At 42.1% G+C, this 21,276-nt stretch overlaps 1 protein-coding gene across 1 annotated transcript; it reads left to right on the forward strand.

Moving 5' to 3' along the window:
- The first annotated feature begins 6,063 nt into the window (after positions 1 to 6,063).
- Positions 6,064 to 19,224, forward strand: prrg3 (proline rich and Gla domain 3). Its single transcript, XM_080435593.1, has 5 exons — positions 6,064 to 6,133; positions 11,174 to 11,215; positions 13,213 to 13,373; positions 15,039 to 15,292; positions 17,950 to 19,224. The coding sequence occupies exons 2-5, from the start codon at positions 11,206 to 11,208 to the stop codon at positions 18,272 to 18,274; spliced, it is 750 nt and encodes a 249-aa protein (XP_080291719.1). The 5' UTR covers positions 6,064 to 6,133; positions 11,174 to 11,205; the 3' UTR covers positions 18,275 to 19,224.
- Positions 19,225 to 21,276: the final 2,052 nt, after the last annotated feature.

Consider the following 21,276-nt stretch of genomic DNA (forward strand, 5'->3'; position numbering starts at 1 on the left):
TGTTCAACGAAACGGATCATCAGTACAGGATGATCCCCGTCCTGTAGCTGCTCTGAAGGAACGGATCAGCACCACTATGGACCGACCGCAGGGAACCGCCAGGTAAGAAGATTCACAATGCTAATGATAGGCCTACTACATACTGAATGAATGGATCTATCCTTGGATCGATTTTGACTTTTTTTTATATCAATCATAGATACTAAAGTAAAAATTAGATTCGATAAAATACCAGTGGTGGGAAAAGTAAGCCTACTCAGACAGTACCTAAGTGAAAGTATCAATACTGCAATGTAGTTCGGAATTCAAAATTAACTTGAGTAAAAGTAGGCCTACAAAAGTATTGGTAATTTTTTTTTAACTTAAAGTACCAAAAGTACAAGTACTCATATTATGCAGAATGTCCTGTTTCACAAGTTATCATATGTCTAAAATGTATACAAAACGTTTGAAAATAGACGATCGAAGCTCACTATGCAAGGCATTGTGAGCTTGTAGATCGGCTATTCTCAAATGGCCGAAATGTATAGGCTATATAGGGCTGAAGTGGTTAATGTATGTTTTGTAATAATAATTAGTACATACTCTGAGATGTAGTGGAGTAGAAGTAGAAGTACTGAAAATTGGAAAAATACGGATGAATGGCTGAATTCATTTTATATCTGATTGCATTGTTTCCATATAGCTGCTTTTTTGACCAAAGAGCTTTGGGATACAGGAAGGCTAAATTATCCCTGAGGATTTTATTGTAGTCTGACCAGGTTTCTGTCTTGTTATTTTATGTTGGAGATTAATGTCATGATAAATTGCAAATTGCAAATTTAGCTAGCCCACTGGTTGTCAACTTGTCACAGTGGGGTATGAGGACCCTCCCAGTTTTCATTGAGTGGGGTTCCAGGGGGTCCCCAGCAAGTTGTGAGTTGGGGGGTGGGTCTGTGGCCAAATACATATCAATTATAAATACACAATGAATCTGGGGGTCCTTGATATGAAAATGTTTGAGAACCAAGCCTGTTGAGGGAACTGTGTTGGATGATGATAATAATAATAATAATAATAATAATAATAATAATAATAATAATAATAATAATAATGTTCTCTCTCTTGCAGTTCTACATCACTATGGAGACCCTGGACATCTGTTAGAAACAAGCTCTCATGTGTAAGTTACATAACCTTACTGTCCTAATAACACTCTCTTGGTGTTTGTGTGTGTGTGTGTGTGTGTGTGTGTGTGTGTGTGTGTGTGTGTGTGTGTGTGTGTGTGTGTGTGTGTGTGTGTGTGTGTGTGTGTGTGTGTGTGTGTGTGTGTGTGTAGTGTGCGTGTGCGTGTGTGTGTGTGGAGAGTGAATGTGGTTTCTGACTTTCTGGAGGTTCCCACAGTGTGTGTGTGAAATGTCACCTCATAAGTGACCAAGCAAGGTGCCGGCAAACCTCGCACCCTGAGCTGACAAATGACACACGGAAACACAGTTCAGCACAGTTCAACAGAATCAGCTTTAGTGTCACGCTACACGATTACAGCTGCAGCTCTCACAAAGAGTTAACCCGAATTAAGACCGGGAACGCATCTATGTACATTTTTTTTTTAATCGTGAAAATGTGTGCAAATCTTTGAATATATATATTTTTAAAGCGAACATTTGTAACTCAAATATTTGCTTCTGAGTTAAAAATGTTCGCTTTAAAAATATATATCTTCAAAGATTTGCACAAATTTTCACGACCAAAAATAGCCCAAAGAAATCTTAAAATGACACACAGATCCCGCCTTAATGGGTTGAGGGCCATTCACAGCAAGCACCATAACAATGATGATAGAAATGGTTATTTTAAAAAAAGTATCAGTCGACTCATGTACTGTTTGTGTGTCTCTCCACAGCCATACTCAAGACCCTCTTCAGCTTCTGGATGTTCAGACGGTCCGATGAAACCTCACAGCTTCCAGCACCCTGTCAGGTGAGAAACGTTCAATGTCATGTTTGTATAGCCTATGTAGGCTGTGTAATATCTACTAGATTGGGGGGAGGGGGGCAATATGATGGACACAGAGAGATCTTGTGCATGTACTGTATATTACATTTTACAATTTAGGCATTTATTGGACGCTCTAAACCCATTTAGACATGTTGTAACTGGTAACCTCTACGTTGTTGTACCTTTCAATCCGGAAGCCACCTGCAGACCCAGGTGGAGGTCAATGTTAAGTCAACCTGTTTATCCCACATCCGCGCTACCAAATGACACTTGTTGACGCTCCCTTCAGGATTATTTTGCTACGTATAGCAACATTTTTTATTTATTTTTTGAGTAAGAATTTGAACGTTTTCAGAAAACTTAGGTTAGAATTTAGAAGGCGTTTTTAGAATCGGCCTCAGGTCTAAATGGGTTCATCCAGAGCGATTTACAGTAAGCAAGGTAAACACGAGGTAATACATTGAATGTATAGAAATAGTAATCTAGTATCATAGGTAAACCAAGAACCTATCATCACTCTAAACAGTATAATATAAAATAAAATAAAACAATAATCTGTGGAATGGCAGGTCTACAAATGAAATATGAATGAATAATTGTTATTTTCGCGTCTGACTGCCTCAACACAGCCCATCCCTTACGGGATTATTCAGACACATTTTAAAGAGCACAATGTTTCCAGTGCCAACATAATAACCAAAAGTTCAGAGACAGTTTAGTAGACAGATGAGACGAGAGAGCGGAGAGCTAGAGAAATATAGTGTATATTCTGTGCCTACCATGTGTACATGTGTGTGTATAACTGATATATGTATAGCTGAACATCACTCAATGTGTTTTGAATGATGTAATATGTTTCAATAGAAACATATATAACTCGTATATTTCCATATATTCATCATGTTTCTCTACATTGTGTTCCTATAGGTTGATGTGGCCGCGCTCCAAAACGTTTGACTTCCTGTACAGTGACGGAGCAACACTGCTCAGAAACTTCCCCGTTCAGGCGACCATTAGCTTCTACGAGGAGACTGACAGCGAGGATGATGATGACGAAGAAGATGAGGAGGAGGAGGAGGAGGAGGAGGAGGAGAAATGCATCAAAGCGCTGCATCATCATTTCACCACACGCAACTGAACTGCGATGCTGCGCTCACAAGCAGTGGCAAAAAAGACTACAGATTGCGTTCACACTCGCAGCTACAGAAGCTACAGAACTCGGGGTTGGGATCCGGAAAGCGGAGGAACATCCTAAAAGATCCCAAAACCTATACAAAACGACTAAGTGTGTTCATCTACACTGTCAATGAGTGGTGTTGTGTTATAAAGAACAGGGAACAGGCTGACGGCAAGATTTGGGTTTTTTCCTCCATGACAAGCAGGGATTGTGTGGAGAGAGAAGGTGATCAGAGTCAAAGAAATGAAAAACGTACATGGAAACAAGTTTAATCCATAAAAACCGGGAAAGCATCTGTGTCATTTTAGATTTGAGCTATATATATAGCAACAAACGTTTTTCAGAAAACTTCGTGCCACGATGCAAGCTTGTACATCTGCTATTTTTGAAAAATCTGTTTTAACGCAGATAGGTCGACAATGTCTGAATACACACATCTGATCTGGTCACATTAATTATGATAATTATTATTGATTATGTATCTTTCCCATATTTGGGAGAACTTATGTATATGTGTTTACAAGGAAGATGTGATTCCTGCCAATGTATATACAACTAAGTAAATTATGACCATGTAAATACTGTGCATAATATGCACATTCATTAATATTTGATATATTTTTTTATAGTTTGTCACTGCTGGATGGAAAAATAAAATAAAGTCTATTTTTTTGGAAACGTTTGTTGCTTTTTTGGATGATAACTTAAAGGAGAGATCTGGACATTTTAAGTGTTATCTTTGATGTGTCGCTAATCACTCACCATCATTGAAATGGACGTTGAGTTATTCCAAAGAGTCCCGTGTCCTGCAGTCTGTCGACCCCCTCCGTGGCATAATGGGAGCCTGTGTAAGAGTGAAATTCGTCTATTATAACCGATGCAAAGTTAGTTTTTTCTCTACTACTGCTCATTGTGGAGTCTCATGATACTCAAACATGCACTGAAAGTCGCGCACGAGTTATCGTTCGTGCAGAACTAGACGACGCTGGTTGCTTACTTCTTCCACAGAACCTGGCGTCTGTGGAAGAAGTAAGCAACCAGCATCATCTCGTTCTGCATGAACGATAGCTCGTTCGCGACATTCAGTGCACGTTTGAGTATCATGAGACTCCACAATGAGCAGTAGTAGAGAAAATACTAACTTTGCATCGGTTATAATAGACGATTTTCACTCTTACACGGGCTCCCATTATGCCAACGGAGGGGGTCGACAGACTGCAGGACACGGGACTCTCTGAAATAACTCAACGTCCCTTTCAATGATGGTGAGTGATTAGCGACACATCAAAGATAACACTTAAAATGGGCGGATCTCTCCTTTAAAATGATGAATTTGTAATTTTTAAAGACGGTAGTGGTTGGAACTGTTTTAGCTTCAGTTCCCCGTTCCCTGATTTCTGAATAAAACTACAATTTTACCCAATTATAGAAAGCCTTAGCTAGCATATGATGCTATGAATGAATGATAAGTCACCTTTTATAGAAAATAACATTATAAATAAGAAAAGCAGTGAAAGAGTTATAATTAGTGCCTCCTGAGAATAATGATTTTAAAACTAAACTCACATTTCAATAAAATTTTTATGTCAATGTGTTCACATGCAAAAATGCAAATAAGTATTGATTTCTATTCAATGGCAGTTGTGCTGGTCAAGTTTGTTTTTTATATATTTTAACACTTTACAGATCAGACGGTTCAAATTGTTTTATCATTACATGTAACAGTAAAATGAATTCTTCATTACACTTTCTCTCACATACCTCCTGTGGTACCTCCGTGCACCACTAGGGGGAAACATACCCCAATTTGAGATGCAATCTAGAACTCTGGTTCTTCAAAGTGGGGTCCGAGGACCCCCAGGGGTCCTTGAGGGGTTATAAGGGGTCCCCAGCCAAATGATTGATAGTAAAGGAACCAAATGGACCCCCTTACAGATCTGTAACTCTGAGAGTGTACAAATGGAACCAGATGGACCAGAGATCAAAATGTTATCAAATTGCTATAGCCAATCTTCTCTTATGGGGGTCGTGGTCCTTGGCATATGTTTTCAATTGGGGGTCCGTCCGCGGGCTAATATGTGTCAATTTGGGGGTCCTTGACATGAAAAAGAGAAGAAAACCAGACAGTGCTCTACAAGACAGACATGTTTGCTCTTGGCGACTGATTTCCCTAGGTGAGTACTTTTGGGCAGAAAATACAATTTTCGATTTACTCAACTCAACTGCCTCACGGCCCTCACCAATCTGTTACTGTAGGTGGGCACTTGATTGAATCAAAGATTTTCCGACGTAATTTTATTTTCTGGCCAAAAAGTATATTTGCCCAAACGGTTTGGTTCTGAGACGTTTTCCACTCATAAAACTGTTTCAGTCAGTAGTGAAATAGTTTTCTTTATTTTGACTACAGTTCAGACATCACACGTTTGACGTTTGACGTAGTAGTCTATGGGAATAAATAAAATATAAGGCTCTGGCAATGACCCGATTATCCCGATATATTATAACTCTATGAAATATGGAATAACCTTTATTTCTAACTCTATGGGAATAACACTGTTCCTGGCAAAGCGCCCTCTGTTAGCGTTATAGTCGTGAGGAATGCTGGGATGTGTAGTTTTATTTCTGCCGTAAGGAACGCTGAGATGTGTAGTTCTTTGACGCAAGGAACGCTCAACGCTGGGATGTGTAGTTATTTGCCGCAAGGAACGCTGGGATGTGTAGTTCTTTGCCGTAAGGTGTGGCTAGCTGTGGAGAAAGCTGCCCCCCCACACAGACAGAAGAAACTACAAGTCCCGACGTCCTCTGCTCCCACGGGGCGGCCGGTTCCGCGCCTCCATTGGTCGGTGGCAGGGAATCCTCGTCTCCCGTTGGCTGGTGGAGAGAAGCTACGTCATGGCAAGGGCGGGTCTTACGGCGAGAAGCGGACAGTGAGAGAGACGCTCCTGGATGAAAATGTGAAGAAATGAAGATAAAATGAAGGTAAAAACATTAATATTTATCATGTTTTACTGTAACAACAGCTTCATGTTTACCGCGCCGCCATATGCTGCTTGTTCCTCTGGGTGTTACGAGTGGCTTTTCTCTTAGTTTGACTGAAGAGAATTGGTTCAGTTTGGGTCTTTTCACACACAAAATGCCTGAATTAAAACTCAACATGAATAATTTAATATTTAAGTAGCCCCGTTATGAAGCCGCCAAGCATCGTGACGTCATAGTTTCAGAATTTAGTTTTTTTCCCCTCCTGTGCTGTTTTAGATGACGTTATGGTGTCAATTATGTTTGGTTTTGTTTGTTGAGTTGGAGTCAGAATGTGTGTGTGTTGTAGTACACTGTGTGTGTGTGTGAGTGTGAGTGTGAGTGTGACTAGAGAGAGTGGGTGGGTGGGTATTATTAGAGTAAAATCACACACACACACACACACACACACACACACACACACACACACACACACACACACACACACACACACACACACACACACCATCCTCCATTAATAGATGTCATTTATTATATTCATATTATGGGGAAGGGGGGGGTCAGTGGTTCAGGAAGTATACGGTCGCTTGGCAAACTGAAAGGTTCCTGGTTCAATCCCCAGCTCTCCCTGTGTTAGTGTCGAAGTGTCCTTGAGCAAGACACTGACTGAACCCATTCAGTGAAAAATAAAAGGGGGACACATTTTTTTTCCCCTTGGTTTTTTGCCTCTGAAGGGCACCACCTCCTTTTTTTGTGTAGAAACAGGAACTCAGTTTGACTGGTCGGTGGCAAAATACATAATAATAATTTTGGGGATCCTTGACATGAAAAAGTCACCACTGATATAGCAATGAATCAGCCTCAGGTCTGTCTGTCTCTCTGTCTGTCTGCCTGCCTGCCTGCCTGCCTGCCTGTCAAAACTACACACAGTACCATTATCATACCATGAGGTCATATTGAGGACAACAGGGATCCCCATATATGGGCATACAAGGGACACCGTATTTGACTCTCTGATAACAAACTGTCTGTCATTACACCTGGGTAAAACAGAATGCATTATTTTTGGGTCCAAACCTGAGTAATGACAATTACCACAAGGTCAGAGTTGACCATATAGTAATTTAAAACAAAGAAGAGGTTACCTATTTGGGTGAAAAAAAGGCATCTAAAGTGAAGAAAGAAGAACAAGATGTTTGGGCAGGATTTGTTCCTTTGTCAACAAGAGTGCACTAAAGATCAGTGGTGGAAAGTAACTAAGTACATTTACTCAAGTACTATACTTTGAGGTATTTTTACTTTACTGGAATATTTCCAATTTTCAGTACTTTTACTTCTACTCCACTACATCTCAGAGACACATATTGTACTTTTACCCCACTACAATTATTTGAAAACTTTAGTTACTAGTTACTTTGTAAATTTAGATTATTATTACAAAACATACATTAACCACTTCAGTCCTGTATATATTTCGGCCATTTGAAAATAGCAAATTTACAAGCTCACAATGCGGTGCGATGCGACGCATTGTGAGCTTGTAGATCGGCTATTTTCAAAAGATTTTTTCTACATTTTGAACTTGTGAAATGGGACATTCTGCACAATGAGTTTTTACCTTTGGTACATTTTGATACCAATACTTTTGTACTTTTACTCAGGTACATTTTGAATTACGGACTTTTACTTGTAGCAGAGTATTTCTACATTGCAGTTTTGATACTTTTACTTAAGCAAAACATGTGAGTACTTTTTCCACCACTGCTAAAGACTCTAGCTGGAGCTATGTTGATTATGCTTGCACCTCTTGGTTATCCAACACCTCAGTGTGTCACTAAAAACAAGCTGATACGACTACTACTCATGACCCACCTGATTCCAACACACAGTGGTTAATATTCCATGGTCTGTTGATGAGTTGAATACATACACCACAAAGTGGTGTATGTATCCCCAGGACTTTTTTTGTGTTTTCCTTTTAGCCTAAATGTTGTACTGGACTAACCTGACTCTGTCAATTGGAAGAAGCTTGCGACACACATTTTGTTTCACAGCCTACTTCCTGAAATCAAATGCAAATGAGATTTCCGGAGGGAGGGGGGTTTACCAGGCTAGTACTGGACCTCTCTGCTGTTTACATTTCTGACTAATTAAGTATTCAATCAATCACAGACAGACAGACAGACAGACAGATAGAGGGATTTTTCTGGATCAGACTTCCCACTCGACACATACTTGATATTTCCAGGCAAATATTGAGGTGTGTGTGTGTGTGTGTGTGTGTGTGTGTGTGTGTGTGTGTGTGTGTGTGTGTGTGTGTGTGTGTGTGTGTGTGGGGACTTAAGTATCATTCATAGTCGGACGTAAGGATACGTAACCAGCGCCAGCGCTCCTTGCGTTGTCGTTTTTGTCTCCCCCTCCGTCACTTACGGCTCCAGGATTTCCGTCCGTGCGATCAACATTCACCGTCAGGCCGACGTACGTTCGTTTGTACGTTGCCTGTAGTACCAGTGGAAACCGTTGGCAGTATATCAGGGAAAAAAAGTTTTCCTTGGGCACTCTTTCTCCACAAAAAGACCCACGTTGGTGGTGGAAGTACTTGAGTAAATGTACTTAATTACTGTGACGAAATGAACCCAGCCAGCCATTCCCTAAACACACACACACACACACACAAATAATATAGCACAGTGCAGTATGGGTCGAAACTCACGTTTTGTAGACAACCATTGTTTTTGTCTAGTTTGTGGACTATAGTTTGTGTCTTTTATTGCGTTGTTTTGGCGTCCATTTTAGCGCTGTTGCCAGGTTTTGTGAGAGAAATAAGCAACCAGGTCTATGAAAACAAGCCCAAAATAATCGACTAGGCCACATCACATGAAAATAGCAGATCTACAATATCTATTTGAGAATCACTGGTTTAAATAATAATTGGCCCAAATAAGCAACTACACTTTAGAAACAAGCCCAAATAAAACCGCAACCACCAATGTTTGTTTACAAGCAACTTTACAGAAAAATAAGCCCAAAGTCGCTTATAATAAGCGGACATGGCAACACTTTTCACAACATTTAAAACCTCGCAGCTGCCATCTAGTGGATTAATAGGTGTACGACGCCCAACGTTATAATTCCTACGGATTTAACGTCAGCGACTATGCATGCGTCTGTAAAGAACGGACGGAATCCCTCACCCCCTGACGCACGTTTTAGACCCATCTAGGGACTATGAACGGGCCTTTAGATTCACATCTACCCATTTCCATTTCTGTTGCTATGGGAACCCCCACTCCCCTTACCCCCCCCCCGCCCACACACACACACCTCTAGCTGTATATTTATAGCAGAGTGTGTGCAGTAAGTGTATTGTTACATTATTTATACACAACCTCTCTCTGAAATGTATGTCACAATATAAACATTTTATTAACCACTCAAACATTCAGCAAACCAAATCTCTTTGCAAAAAATAGCAGATCTACAAGCTCAGAGCTTATTATTGTCTAATGGCGGCAGTGGCTCAGGGGTAGAGTGGCTGGTAGAGGCTCCCAGTTCGATCCCGGGCTCCCCCAGAGTTAGTGTCAAAGTGGTCTCGCGTGGCCAGACTGTTGCCTCCCACAATTTTCAAATGTTTCCGGTCATACAGTCTGGGACTCGGAAGCTCTGATGATCATTAAAATATAAACCAATGAAAAGCATTAAGCGCTTCTGACAATTTTCTGCTAAACCAGCGAAGTCCACCGGAGTTAGCTGGTTTTGCTGACTCCAGGCTCCACCCCCTTTTGACCTCCTACCTCATTGTGAGCTTGGAGGTCCATTCAGCTGTTCTTATCAATGATGAACAAAACCTCCTAACTCCCCTTTTTTTCATTTCCTGAAAAATGAACATTTTGGAGTTAGCTGGTTCCTGCCGGACAGCAGAGATATAAATGGAAAGATATTTTTAAATATATTTTCGTGAACGGAAGTGCCAGCTTCCTCTCTGGGCTTTCAGGTGGTGTAGTTCCAGACTCTATATAGCATTCAGGAGGTGTAGTTCCAGACTCTATATAGCATTCAGGAGGTGTAGTTCCAGACTCTATATAGCATTGGGAGATTGTGGAATAGTTGTCTGGCTACGCGAGACTAGTGTCAAAGTGTCCTTGAGCGAGACACTGAACCCCTAATTGCTCCCGATGAGCAGGTTGGTGCCTTGCATGGTTTCCTCCGCCATCGGCGTATGAATGTGTGTGTGAATGGGTGAATGTAATGCACAATCTATGTAAAGCGCTTTGGATAAAAGCGCTAATAAATGCACCATTTACCATTTATGTCCCCACCAGAATATGGATGCTGGGGTTCAAGTGGTTAAAGGAGCACTTCACCCATTTTCAACCTCCTCTTCATATAATTGGTCCTCACTAATGCTTATTATAAGATGACACCATTTCTGTCTGCTCACTCTGTGTCTCATTGGTGGACTGTGGACAGTTCAGAAACCTGCCTACCAGTGACATCATCGGTAGGCAGGATCGGTCAGTTCAAAGAAGATTTCAAACATTTTTATTGTTGACTTTTTATTCTATTTCAGCTTGCTAACTTTCCAGTAAGATAAAGGCTGTAGTTTCTATTAGCTTGGAATCCCCGTCGATGATGTCACTGGTAGGCAGGGTTTATGAACTGTCCACAGTCCACCAATGAGACACACAGTGAGTAGACAGACATGGCGTCATCTTATAATGAGCATTAGTGAGGACCAGTTAGATGAAGATAAGGTTGAAAAAAGAAGAATGTTTGTTTAGTACCTGCACCAAATTGTCTCCTTTTGATTATAATGTAATGCTAAATTGATTATTAATTATTATTATGATGTACTAATACTAAAATATTATTAATTATGGTTATAATGTATTAATACTAAATGATGATTAATTATAATTTTAATGTAATAATACTAAATGATTATTAATTATGGTTATACTGTATTAATACTAAATGATGATTAATTATAATTTTTATGTAATAATACTAAATTATTATTAATTATGAATCATTATTTTTCAGTTCTACACAGTGTGAGTTGAACCGAGAGGAAGATGGCTGGAGGTAAAGAAACACAAAAAAACACAACTCAACACAATAGACACACAACACAACAACACACAACAACACAAAACCACGACACTCGCGCCAAAATGACACAGACATAACCATAAACAAACCTGATATGCCCATATATAGGCATGTGACATGCCTATATATGGGCATATCAGGTTTGTTTATGGCATAGTGACATGCCGCATGTCACTATGACTCAGACATAACCATAAACTAACCCGATATGCCCATATATACAGTAGGCATGTCACTATGACTCAGACATAACCAGGCATGTCACTATGACTCAGACATAACCATAAATAAACCAGATATGCCCATATATAGGCATACTGTATATGGAGATCCAGTTGTCCAGAGCCACAGATCAGACTGCTATGCCAATATATGATCATGTGCATATATGGGACCGACCGACTTCAAACCCCGGCCGATCTGTCCATATATGGGCATATATGGATATCCAGTTTTCCAGAACCATTGATCCAACCAATATGCCCATATACTGTATGGGCATGCCAATATACAGGGTATGGGCATATACTAATGACATCTCCATATATGGGCATAAAAGGGACATAGGTAGACAGACAGATACAGAGATCTCCATGTATGTGTACAGACCAGAGTTAAAAAGAAGAAAAAAAAATCCTCGCCCGTCCACTTGTATGGAGTTGCTCACTTTTCACCCCTTCTTCCGGGTTGGGAAATGTGACGGGCTGCGGGCAGGGCCTATTTGGGTCCTATGTGACGCGTTTTGTGTCATGGAGGTGATGCGTTTTGCGTCACCTCCGTGCGCAGCCCCGTGCCCAAGCTCGTGATTCGAGCCCATTGGCTGAAACCCTTTTCGCTCATTCATGTGTCTGGCCCCAGCCGTAATAAGCTGCAGTACCTATGAACGGCCAGCATGTCCAATGCGCTTCACTGCTCCCTCTCTGGGGGCTTGGTACAGGCGGGTACTCTGACCAAGCCCCCGACACTATATATTGGTCTCAGACTCAGACATATTGGTCAGATCGGTGGTGCGACGTAGGTGTGAGGCACGGCCCCAACCTAGAGTTGAATAAATGTACTGGTTACTATAATAGTAGAGTAAAAAGTATTTTTACTTTCCTGGAGTATTTCCAATTTCCAGTACCTTTACTTCTACTCCACTACAACTATTGTACTTTTACTCCACTACAATTATTTGAAAACTTTAGTTACTTTGTAGATGTGGATTATTATTACAAAACATATATTAACCACTTCAGCCCTTTATACATTTCGGCCATTTGAAAATATGCGATGCAACGCATTGTGAGCTTGTAGATCTGCTATTTTCAAATTATTTTTATACATTTGAAAACTTGAAATGGAACATTTTGCATAAATGACTACTTTTACTTTTGGTACATTTTTATGCCAATACTTTTGTACTTTTGCTCAAGCAAATTTTGAATTCCGGACTTTTACTTGTAAGGGCGCGCTCCCACCGCACTTTTATTTTACCTCTGGGGCAGAATCTGCCAATGCATTGTCAATGTAAATGCGTGGATTCACGCAAGAGCAGATTTTTCCGCTTGTCGCGCAGACCTTGCGTTTATCTGCTCTCCGCGACTAAGCATAAAACTGCTGGAGGCAGGAGCTGATTTTCTCCCTCTGTCCAATCGGGTGAGTGGAAGGCGGACCGTCCCAAGACTCAGGAAGCACCATGGTGCTCAAGGCAGCAGGCGGTGCGGGCTACGGGGACGGTCTTGAATGTGAGTGACAGGTGCGTCACAGCGTTTTTTTAGAATCCGCTGGCTGCAAAAAACTGTGGCCGCGCACAACCTGCGTTTAACAGCGGCCAGCCAACCTTTGGTGAGAGCGCGCCCTAACAGAGTATTTCTACATTGCAGTACTGATACTTTTACTTAAGTAAAAAATGTGAGTACTTTTTCCACCACTGCTGGTTACTATAATAGTAGAGTAAAAGCATGTGGTTACTACTGTGTTTATGGTAGCGTTCCTGGGCTCCAGAGCGGCCCACTCGCTCCTGAAGCGTTTCCCTCGAGCCAATGGCTTCCTGGAGGAGCTGCGGCAAGGGAACATCGAGAGGGAGTGCGGCGAGGAGAGCTGCAGCTTCGAGGAGGCCAACGAAGTGTTCGAGAACAAGGAGAAAACTGTGAGTACTGGGAGGTGCAAGCAGTGAGGGGGAGTTGTGCAGTGTTAACGTTCACAGCTAATTTTGTTGTAGTTGTAGTGTTGTAATTTACTTTGAAGTCATATTTTAGTCACCTGAAATGTTTTAGTTTTAGTCTAGTTTTAGTTAATTTAAGGTAGGGTAAGTGATTTACTTTGGTTAAATAAGTGTTAAATAGCTCTATATTGTGATAGTACTCATTGCTATAGAGTGTTTGCTCAGTAAAAGGAGTTTCCCATGTCTCTCCAGCTCTTTATTAAACAGAAAATGCATTTTCAGTGCTCTCTCCTGATTGGCTTAAATGTTAACTTGTCACCTACCTGAAAATGTACTATATAACACTCTGTAGCAATGTCACGTACTCTACCTTTAACTAAATATCATAAGATTTTAGTCAACTTCTACAGTTGTCTTTGACAAAAAATTTTTTTTGGAAGGCCGTAATGGCTTAATGCCTGATTTATACTTAGCTCTGTGCCGAAAATAGCCAATTTACAAGCTCGCAACGCACCTGCGACGCGCTGTGAGCTTTGTAGATCGGCTATTTTCGGCCTGCACACAACCAAGCATTAAACGACTTGTCTTAATTCTACTGGATCTCTTCTCCACTAGTCCCTCCCTAACATTTTAGTCTAGTTTTTATTTGTTGATGAAATTGTCAATATATTTAGTCATAGTTTTAGTCATCATAGCTTAGTTTTTATATAGTTTTCGTCCGTGGTAGTGGACAAGATTAACACTGGTCCGCTCACACAAAAAGGAAAGGAAGGAGATATTCGGTCCATTGTGACCGATCACTAAGGAGAGTTTCACCTGCTGCTGATCAAAAGAAGCTGTGGGATTATCACCATCCATTCAATGTTTATTCATTAATGCAGGATTATCAGCATCCATTCAATGTTTATTCATTAATGTGGGATTATCAGCATCCATTCAATGTTTATTAATGAATGTGGGATTATCAGCATCAATTCAATGCTTATTAATTAATGTGGGATTATCAGCATCCATTCAATGATTTTTGGGAAACATGTAAAAATGTCAGTACAGCAATGCATTGATATAAAACATAATAATACATTTGTAATGTTTTCCCATAGACACGTTTAATATCTCTTCATATAAGAACTGTGTTCCAAAAATAAACAAATGAGCCGGGGCGTTTTGACTCATATGGATATAAAGAATCAATTGACGATGAGAAAACGCTAATGTTACCACCGCCAAATTAATAAAATTTTCGCCAGACTCAAATATGAGTGACTGTCTATCATAAACGATACAGAGCCACATCCCTTACAATATCGCCGGTTTTTAGACCACAATTCTTATATGAGACGATTCAAAATGACCCAATGTTATTCTCCATAGAGAAAATTACCCCCTTAACCCAGGGGATGAACGAGTGACGTGGAAACGATTATGACGATTATGCAAAAACATATTGTGATTATCTCAAATAATTGTGACAGGCCCAGTGAGCGGCGGTGACGCAGGTTGTTATGATGTCATTGTGACATCATTATTGTGAAGTCATATGTCCATAGATAGAGTCCTGGAAGTCTCGTGGCGTGTACACGGTGATCGGCGGTGATGCAGGTCGTTGTGATGTCGTTGTGACATCACTGTGATGTCATTTCCTTCCAGATGGAGTTCTGGAAGTCTCGTAGCGTGTACACGGTGAGCGGAGGAGACGGCGGTCGCGGGGAACATCGTGCGGACACGGTGTACATGGTGGTACCGCTGCTGGGCGTGGCCTTGCTCATCATCATCGCTCTCTTCCTCCTGTGGCGGTGTCAGCTGCACAAAGCCACCCGCCGGCGAGGACACGCCCCCTATGCAGGAGGACACGCCCCCCGGTACCTGACCACCTCCTCCAATCGCATCGCAGGAGCCAACAGGTAGGATGATGGTTTAATTGCCGATGAATTGTCTTACAAATAATAGCAATTAAAGGGCCTTAACACACCAGGAGTTTTATTGTGTGCGGTTAAAGGAACACTATGTAACATATTTTTCTTTGTGAACAAAATGTTATTTTGTGTTAATTCAACATATTTAGCATAACTGTGGTGGTTGTATTCATGGTGGTTTTGCCGGTTAAAATTCGGCAAAACCACCATTGCATTTAGTGTGAAAGGCCCTTTCACACTAAACGCCAAAACAACACCAGGTGAAACCAACTGCCGATTAGTCTTCAACTTCTAAACTACTTTATTTTCCTTTCGGAACTTTATTTGCACAGTGGTTAAAAGACAATATACACACGCAATACACAGATACCCAGGTCACTATAAAAACACTACCTGACATAATAAAACTCTACTCTAACTCTACTTAAAAGCATAATATATTAAAATCATCATGTCAAGTCCAGCATTTATTACTTCCACTGATCTACGAACAAATAATGTCAGACGGTGTAAAAGGTGCAGCTTGTTTAAGTACTTTATTTTTCCTCTTTATGTTATGTTACTATGGTCGAAGAAAAAGGACCCTCAAACTCTTCACTTTAATCTTCGTGTGTGTGTGTGTGTGTGTGTGTGTGTGTGTGTGTGTGTGTGTGTGTGTGTGTGTGTGTGTGTGTGTGTGTGTGTGTGTGTGTGTGTGTGTGTGTGTGTGTGTGTGTGTGTGTGTGTGTGTGTGTGTGTGTGTGTGTGTGTGTGTGTGTGTGTGTGTGTGTGTGTGTGCGCGGGACTGTTTACCTGCAGTCCCGCGCGCGTGCGTGCGGGACTGTTTACCTGCAGTCCAAAAAGAGCCTGCTTATCTACAGCACACACACTATTATGTTTGTATTACTATACTTGTGAGGATATCAACATTTTTGGATGACAAAATAGCAGAACAATTGCTGAAAAATAGCAGATCTACAAGCTCACAAGGCCTCACGCTGCGACGCTTTATGAGCTTGTAGATCGGCAATCTTTCGGTGTGCGATATAGGCACACAACTAAGTTTAGAATAGGGAAAACCCAACCCCTAAACCTAACATCTAAATGTCTAATCCTAACCCTAAACACAAGCTGAATATTTTTCTAATTGTAGAGATATCTCTATAAAACCTTTTTAACCATAAAACAACCATTTCTCTTGTGAGGACCAGGAATATGGTCTACTATTTATCACAAGTATAGTAATACAAACACACACACACACACACACACACACACACACCAGGAGCCTGCTTATAGAGTAAAGTGCCATTCAGACTGAGCACTATAACTATAAAGATAACTAAATGATATCGTTCACCATTGTAATTTTTTTTAGTTTTGAGTTTGTGTGAACTCTGCCATCCACTTGACTTCTAATAGAACGATTTTTAAAACTATATTATATAAGTTTAACTATAAACTATATATATAAGTAATGACTTTAAATATCTATTTTTATAAATCAGCATGAAGTCACATATAATAATAATATAAAAAATTATTTTGCCACGGTGAAATAAATGAATATATTTCATACTGTTCATTACAGATGGAAACCTTGTACTGTATGTCCAAAAATGTAACTTTTCTCAATGGATCCAATGCAGCAAATCTATCGGCTGTATATCGTTATCGGCATAAAAAAAATCAATATCGGTATCGAACCGATATCAACATAATATATCGGTTTTATCCTATATTTTGTTTTATAATATTTAAAAAGGGTCAACAAGTTGTATCATGGTCAGTATCATGTCAGTATCATGGTCAGTATCATCATGGTCAGTATCATGTCAGTATCATGGTCAGTATCATGTCAGTATCATGGTCAGTGTCATGGTCAGTGTCATGTCAGTATCATGGTCAGTATCATGGTCAGTATCATGGTCAGTATCATGGTCAGTATCATGGTCAGTATCATGTCAGTATCATGGTCAGTATCATGGTCAGTATCATGTCAGTATCATGGTCAGTATCATGTCAGTATCATGGTCAGTATCATGGTCAGTATCATGTCAGTATCATGGTCAGTATCATGGTCAGTGTCATGTCAGTATCAAAAACCCTCTAACGTCGTAACTATAGTATACAAAACCCTCTAATACAGGGGTCTTCAACATTTTTTAGGCCAAGGACCCCTTAGCTAAGAGAGATATGAAACTGGGACCCCCACTACATATTGTATAAAATTGATTTGCAGGTTAGACTTTTTCATCGGTTGTATTGTTTGACAGCACTGTAATCAGTGTAAATGTGTGTTTTGTTTGTTTGTTTACACATTACATTTTCTATTAATATGTTGCATTCATGTTAATGTGTATTTTCAGACATTTAATCACATAATCCTTAAAAGTCGGCCTTCCTATGTCAGACGCCAGAGGGTCCTCAATACTTTGTAAACTTGACCTTTGGCTCTGTACTTGGAATGTTATTTTTTCCCCCTCTAAACCAAATTTCTTTGCGGAAAATAACTGATCTACAAGGTCACAACATTTATTCAAAAGTTCCTATCCTATCACACAAAGATTTGGCGGCCCCCATGTACTAAGTCTGAGGAGCCCCTAGGAGTCCCGGACCCCCTGTTGAAGATCTAATTTAAATATTATAAATTTTCCTCTGTCCAGGAGCCTGCCCCCGCCTCGCATCCTGGTCCACAGAGACTCCTCCCCCTCCCACCAGGAGGCGCTCTCCTCCTCCCACCGTCCCACCGTGGTGGTGAGTGGCCCCGCCCTCTACGTCCATGACTCCGCCTCCCTGTCGGTGGCCTCCAGGCTGTCGGGTGCCACGCCGCCCCCTAGCTACGAGGAGGTGACGGGAGGACACGCCGCCGCGAGCAGGGTGGAGGTGACGGGAGCCCACGCCCCCGAGAGCAGTGGGGACGAGACCTCCACCAGGACCTCCTTCTGTGACGCCCCGCCCACATATGAGGAGATCTGCAAGAGGAAGTGAGTTAGGAGAAGAGGAGACAAGGAGACAAGGTGTTCCCTCGCTCCAGACCTAATGTTTCTTTCTTTGAAGAGCCACTCCACAAAGATGTCGTTTATTTTAGGTTAACGTGTTTTAGAAGCTTAAAGTGCTTAAAGGACACTTTGGACACCTACAAAATGTGGGTTTCAGTCCCAGCACTCATTGTAAACTGATTTCAATCAGGGCTGACACTAAAGGCCAATTTATGATTGTGAGCGTCAAGTGTTGCGCTACGTGTGTCTCAACGTTCTGAGCGTTCGTACTGTCTGTGACTCACCGCCACCAGAGTTATAAAAGAACTAGAGTGGTAACCAGACGTCCCCGCCCATTCTCTTCTATGGAGTTGCTCGGCAAGTGCATACTCCCTTTTTTTGGGGGGGATGATGACGTTACAGGGCTCCTCCGAGTTATGTCTTACATGCGCAGTAATGCTAACTCGTGCGTCGAGCCCATTGGTCAAAACTGTTTTCGTTCGTTGCATGCATAGGGCCCTTAGCTGCACTTCCAAAGTCGGCCACCAGGCGACTCTAGCTTCACTTTACCCTCTCGGTTCTGGGGGCTTGGTTAACGCCACAAAACTTAAACAAGGAAGTGGATGTAGTCTCGTGCGTCTTCCCAAACAATCAGGGCCCTATTTTGAGTGTCTTAAGTATCAGGTCTTAACACACCCCAGAATTGAATTCATGGAGAGTTTTTAGTTTTTGTTGCATTCCTAAGCCAATAATTGGATGATAATAATAAAGATGCTAATGTATCTGGTAGGAGACACAAAGGAGACTCTTTGAGTCTCCTACCGGAGAGACCACCGGTAATCAAATTATTGGCATTGGCAGGAATGCCACAACAACAAAAAAATCTCCATTAATTCAATGCTTCATGGGGTGTGTAATTGATAGGAAATAAGTATTTTTTTGGGTGAACTACTCCTTTAACTTAAGACCTGGAGGCGTGGCCAATGCCGTTGGGCCACTCAAAATAGCCAAAAAGCATTGGCCACGCCTCCAGCCCTCAGAGTCTGTAACATTTTATAAAGCGGTTTCAGCCTTCCATGTTTCCAGAACAACTCCACACCGCCACGGACATCCTCCACAACACTTTGTTTTGCTTTGTTTGTCACTTTTGACGTCACTTTCGTGGTGTGACACGCCGGTCGACACTCTACAATTCTAAAACACATTTACCACACAAACAACATGAGGTTTGGTGGAGTGGGCCTTCAATGTTATTTTTATTGGCAGTGGAATCACCGTTTTGGAGTGGTTCTGGACACCTGTGTCTCATTCTAACCACCCGTTTCCCTCTACACCAAATGTTCAAGTGTTTCTCTCTGCACCAAGTGTTTCCCTCTACACCAACTGTTCAAGTGTTTCCCTCTACACCAAATGGCCAAGTGTTTCCCTCTACACCAAGAGTTTACTTCTACACCAAATGTCCAAGTGTTTCCCTCTACACCAAGAGTTTACCTCTACACCAAATGTCCAAGAGTTTCCCTCTACACCAAGTGTTTCCCTCTACACCAAATGTCTTCACCTAAACATATCCCCACTGGTGCTTAAATTTTAAAGTGTTTCTGATTGAACAAAGCAGTGACGTGTAAGTGGAGAGACAGTCCATCCATGTGTCCATGGTCCGTCCAAACGTAAACGTTTCTCCTCTGGCTAACTGCCAGCTGTCACCTCCCACATCTCCTAAAAAAACCTGAACACACACGGCTCAAAACATCACCACCAGCATGGCCTTATGGGAACTGCGATGAGATGTGAGAGTGTGGTCTAGCCAACACCAACTCGGAACTCCTGAATCGCTGCCCTCTACACCCTCCTGACTAGCATCATGGTCTGGAGCTCTGCAGTGTTGTTACTTCAGCTTTCACACCGCAGTGCGTCTACGTAGATGGTGCACCTCCTACTGGCTCCACTGTTAAGCCGCAGTGTGTCTATGTAGGCGGTGCACCTCCTACTGGCTCCACTGTCACACTGCAGTGTGTCTATGTAGATGGTGCACCTCCTACTGGCTCCACTGTTAAGCCGCAGTGTGTCTATGAAGGCGGTGCACCTCCTACTGGCTCCGCTGTCAAGCCGCAGTGTGTCTACATAGGTGGTGCACCTCCTACTGGCTCCACTGTCAAGCCACAGTGTGTCTACGTAGATGGTGCACCTCCTACTGGCTCCACTGTCATGCCACAGTGTGTCTACGTAGATGGTGCACCTCCTACTGGCTCCACTGTCACGCCACAGTGTGTCTACGTAGGTGGTGCACCTCCTACTGGCTCCACTGTCACGCCACAGTGTGTCTACGTAGGTGGTGCACCTCCTACTGGCTCCACTGTCACGCCACAGTGTGTCTACGTAGGTGGTGCACCTCCTACTGGCTCCACTGTCACGCCACAGTGTGTCTACGTAGATGGTGCACCTCCTACTGGCTCCACTGTCATGCCACAGTGTGTCTACATAGGTGGTGCACCTCCTACTGGCTCCGCTGTCACGCCACAGTGTGTCTACGTAGGTGGTGCACCTCCTACTGGCTCCGCTGTCACGCCACAGTGTGTCTACGTAGGTGGTGCACCTCCTACTGGCTCCACTGTCACGCCACAGTGTGTCTACGTAGATGGTGCACCTCCTACTGGCTCCACTGTCACGCCACAGTGTGTCTGCATAGGTGGTGCAACTCCTACTGGCTCCACTGTCACGCCACAGTGTGTCTACATAGGTGGTGCACCTCCTACTGGCTCCACTGTCACGCCACAGTGTGTCTACATAGATGGTGCACCTCTTTCCCCTCCTGGCTGTGCCCTAGGTTGACTCCCACAGTGTCAGTTTGCTTGCCACTAGTTCCGGGTGCCTGACGCAGTGCCCAGCCAGCCTCATCCTTCTCTCTCTGACCTTGTCTGTGGTCTGGGAACTGAAGTTCATCTAACTGCAGAACACTACAGACAGAAATAAGGATAAGGATAATTCCTTTTAACAGGACGTTCATGAAAGTCC

Source organism: Gymnoscopelus braueri (genome assembly GCF_963280865.1).
Source record: "Gymnoscopelus braueri genome assembly, chromosome: 8".
Lineage (NCBI taxonomy): Eukaryota > Metazoa > Chordata > Actinopteri > Myctophiformes > Myctophidae > Gymnoscopelus > Gymnoscopelus braueri.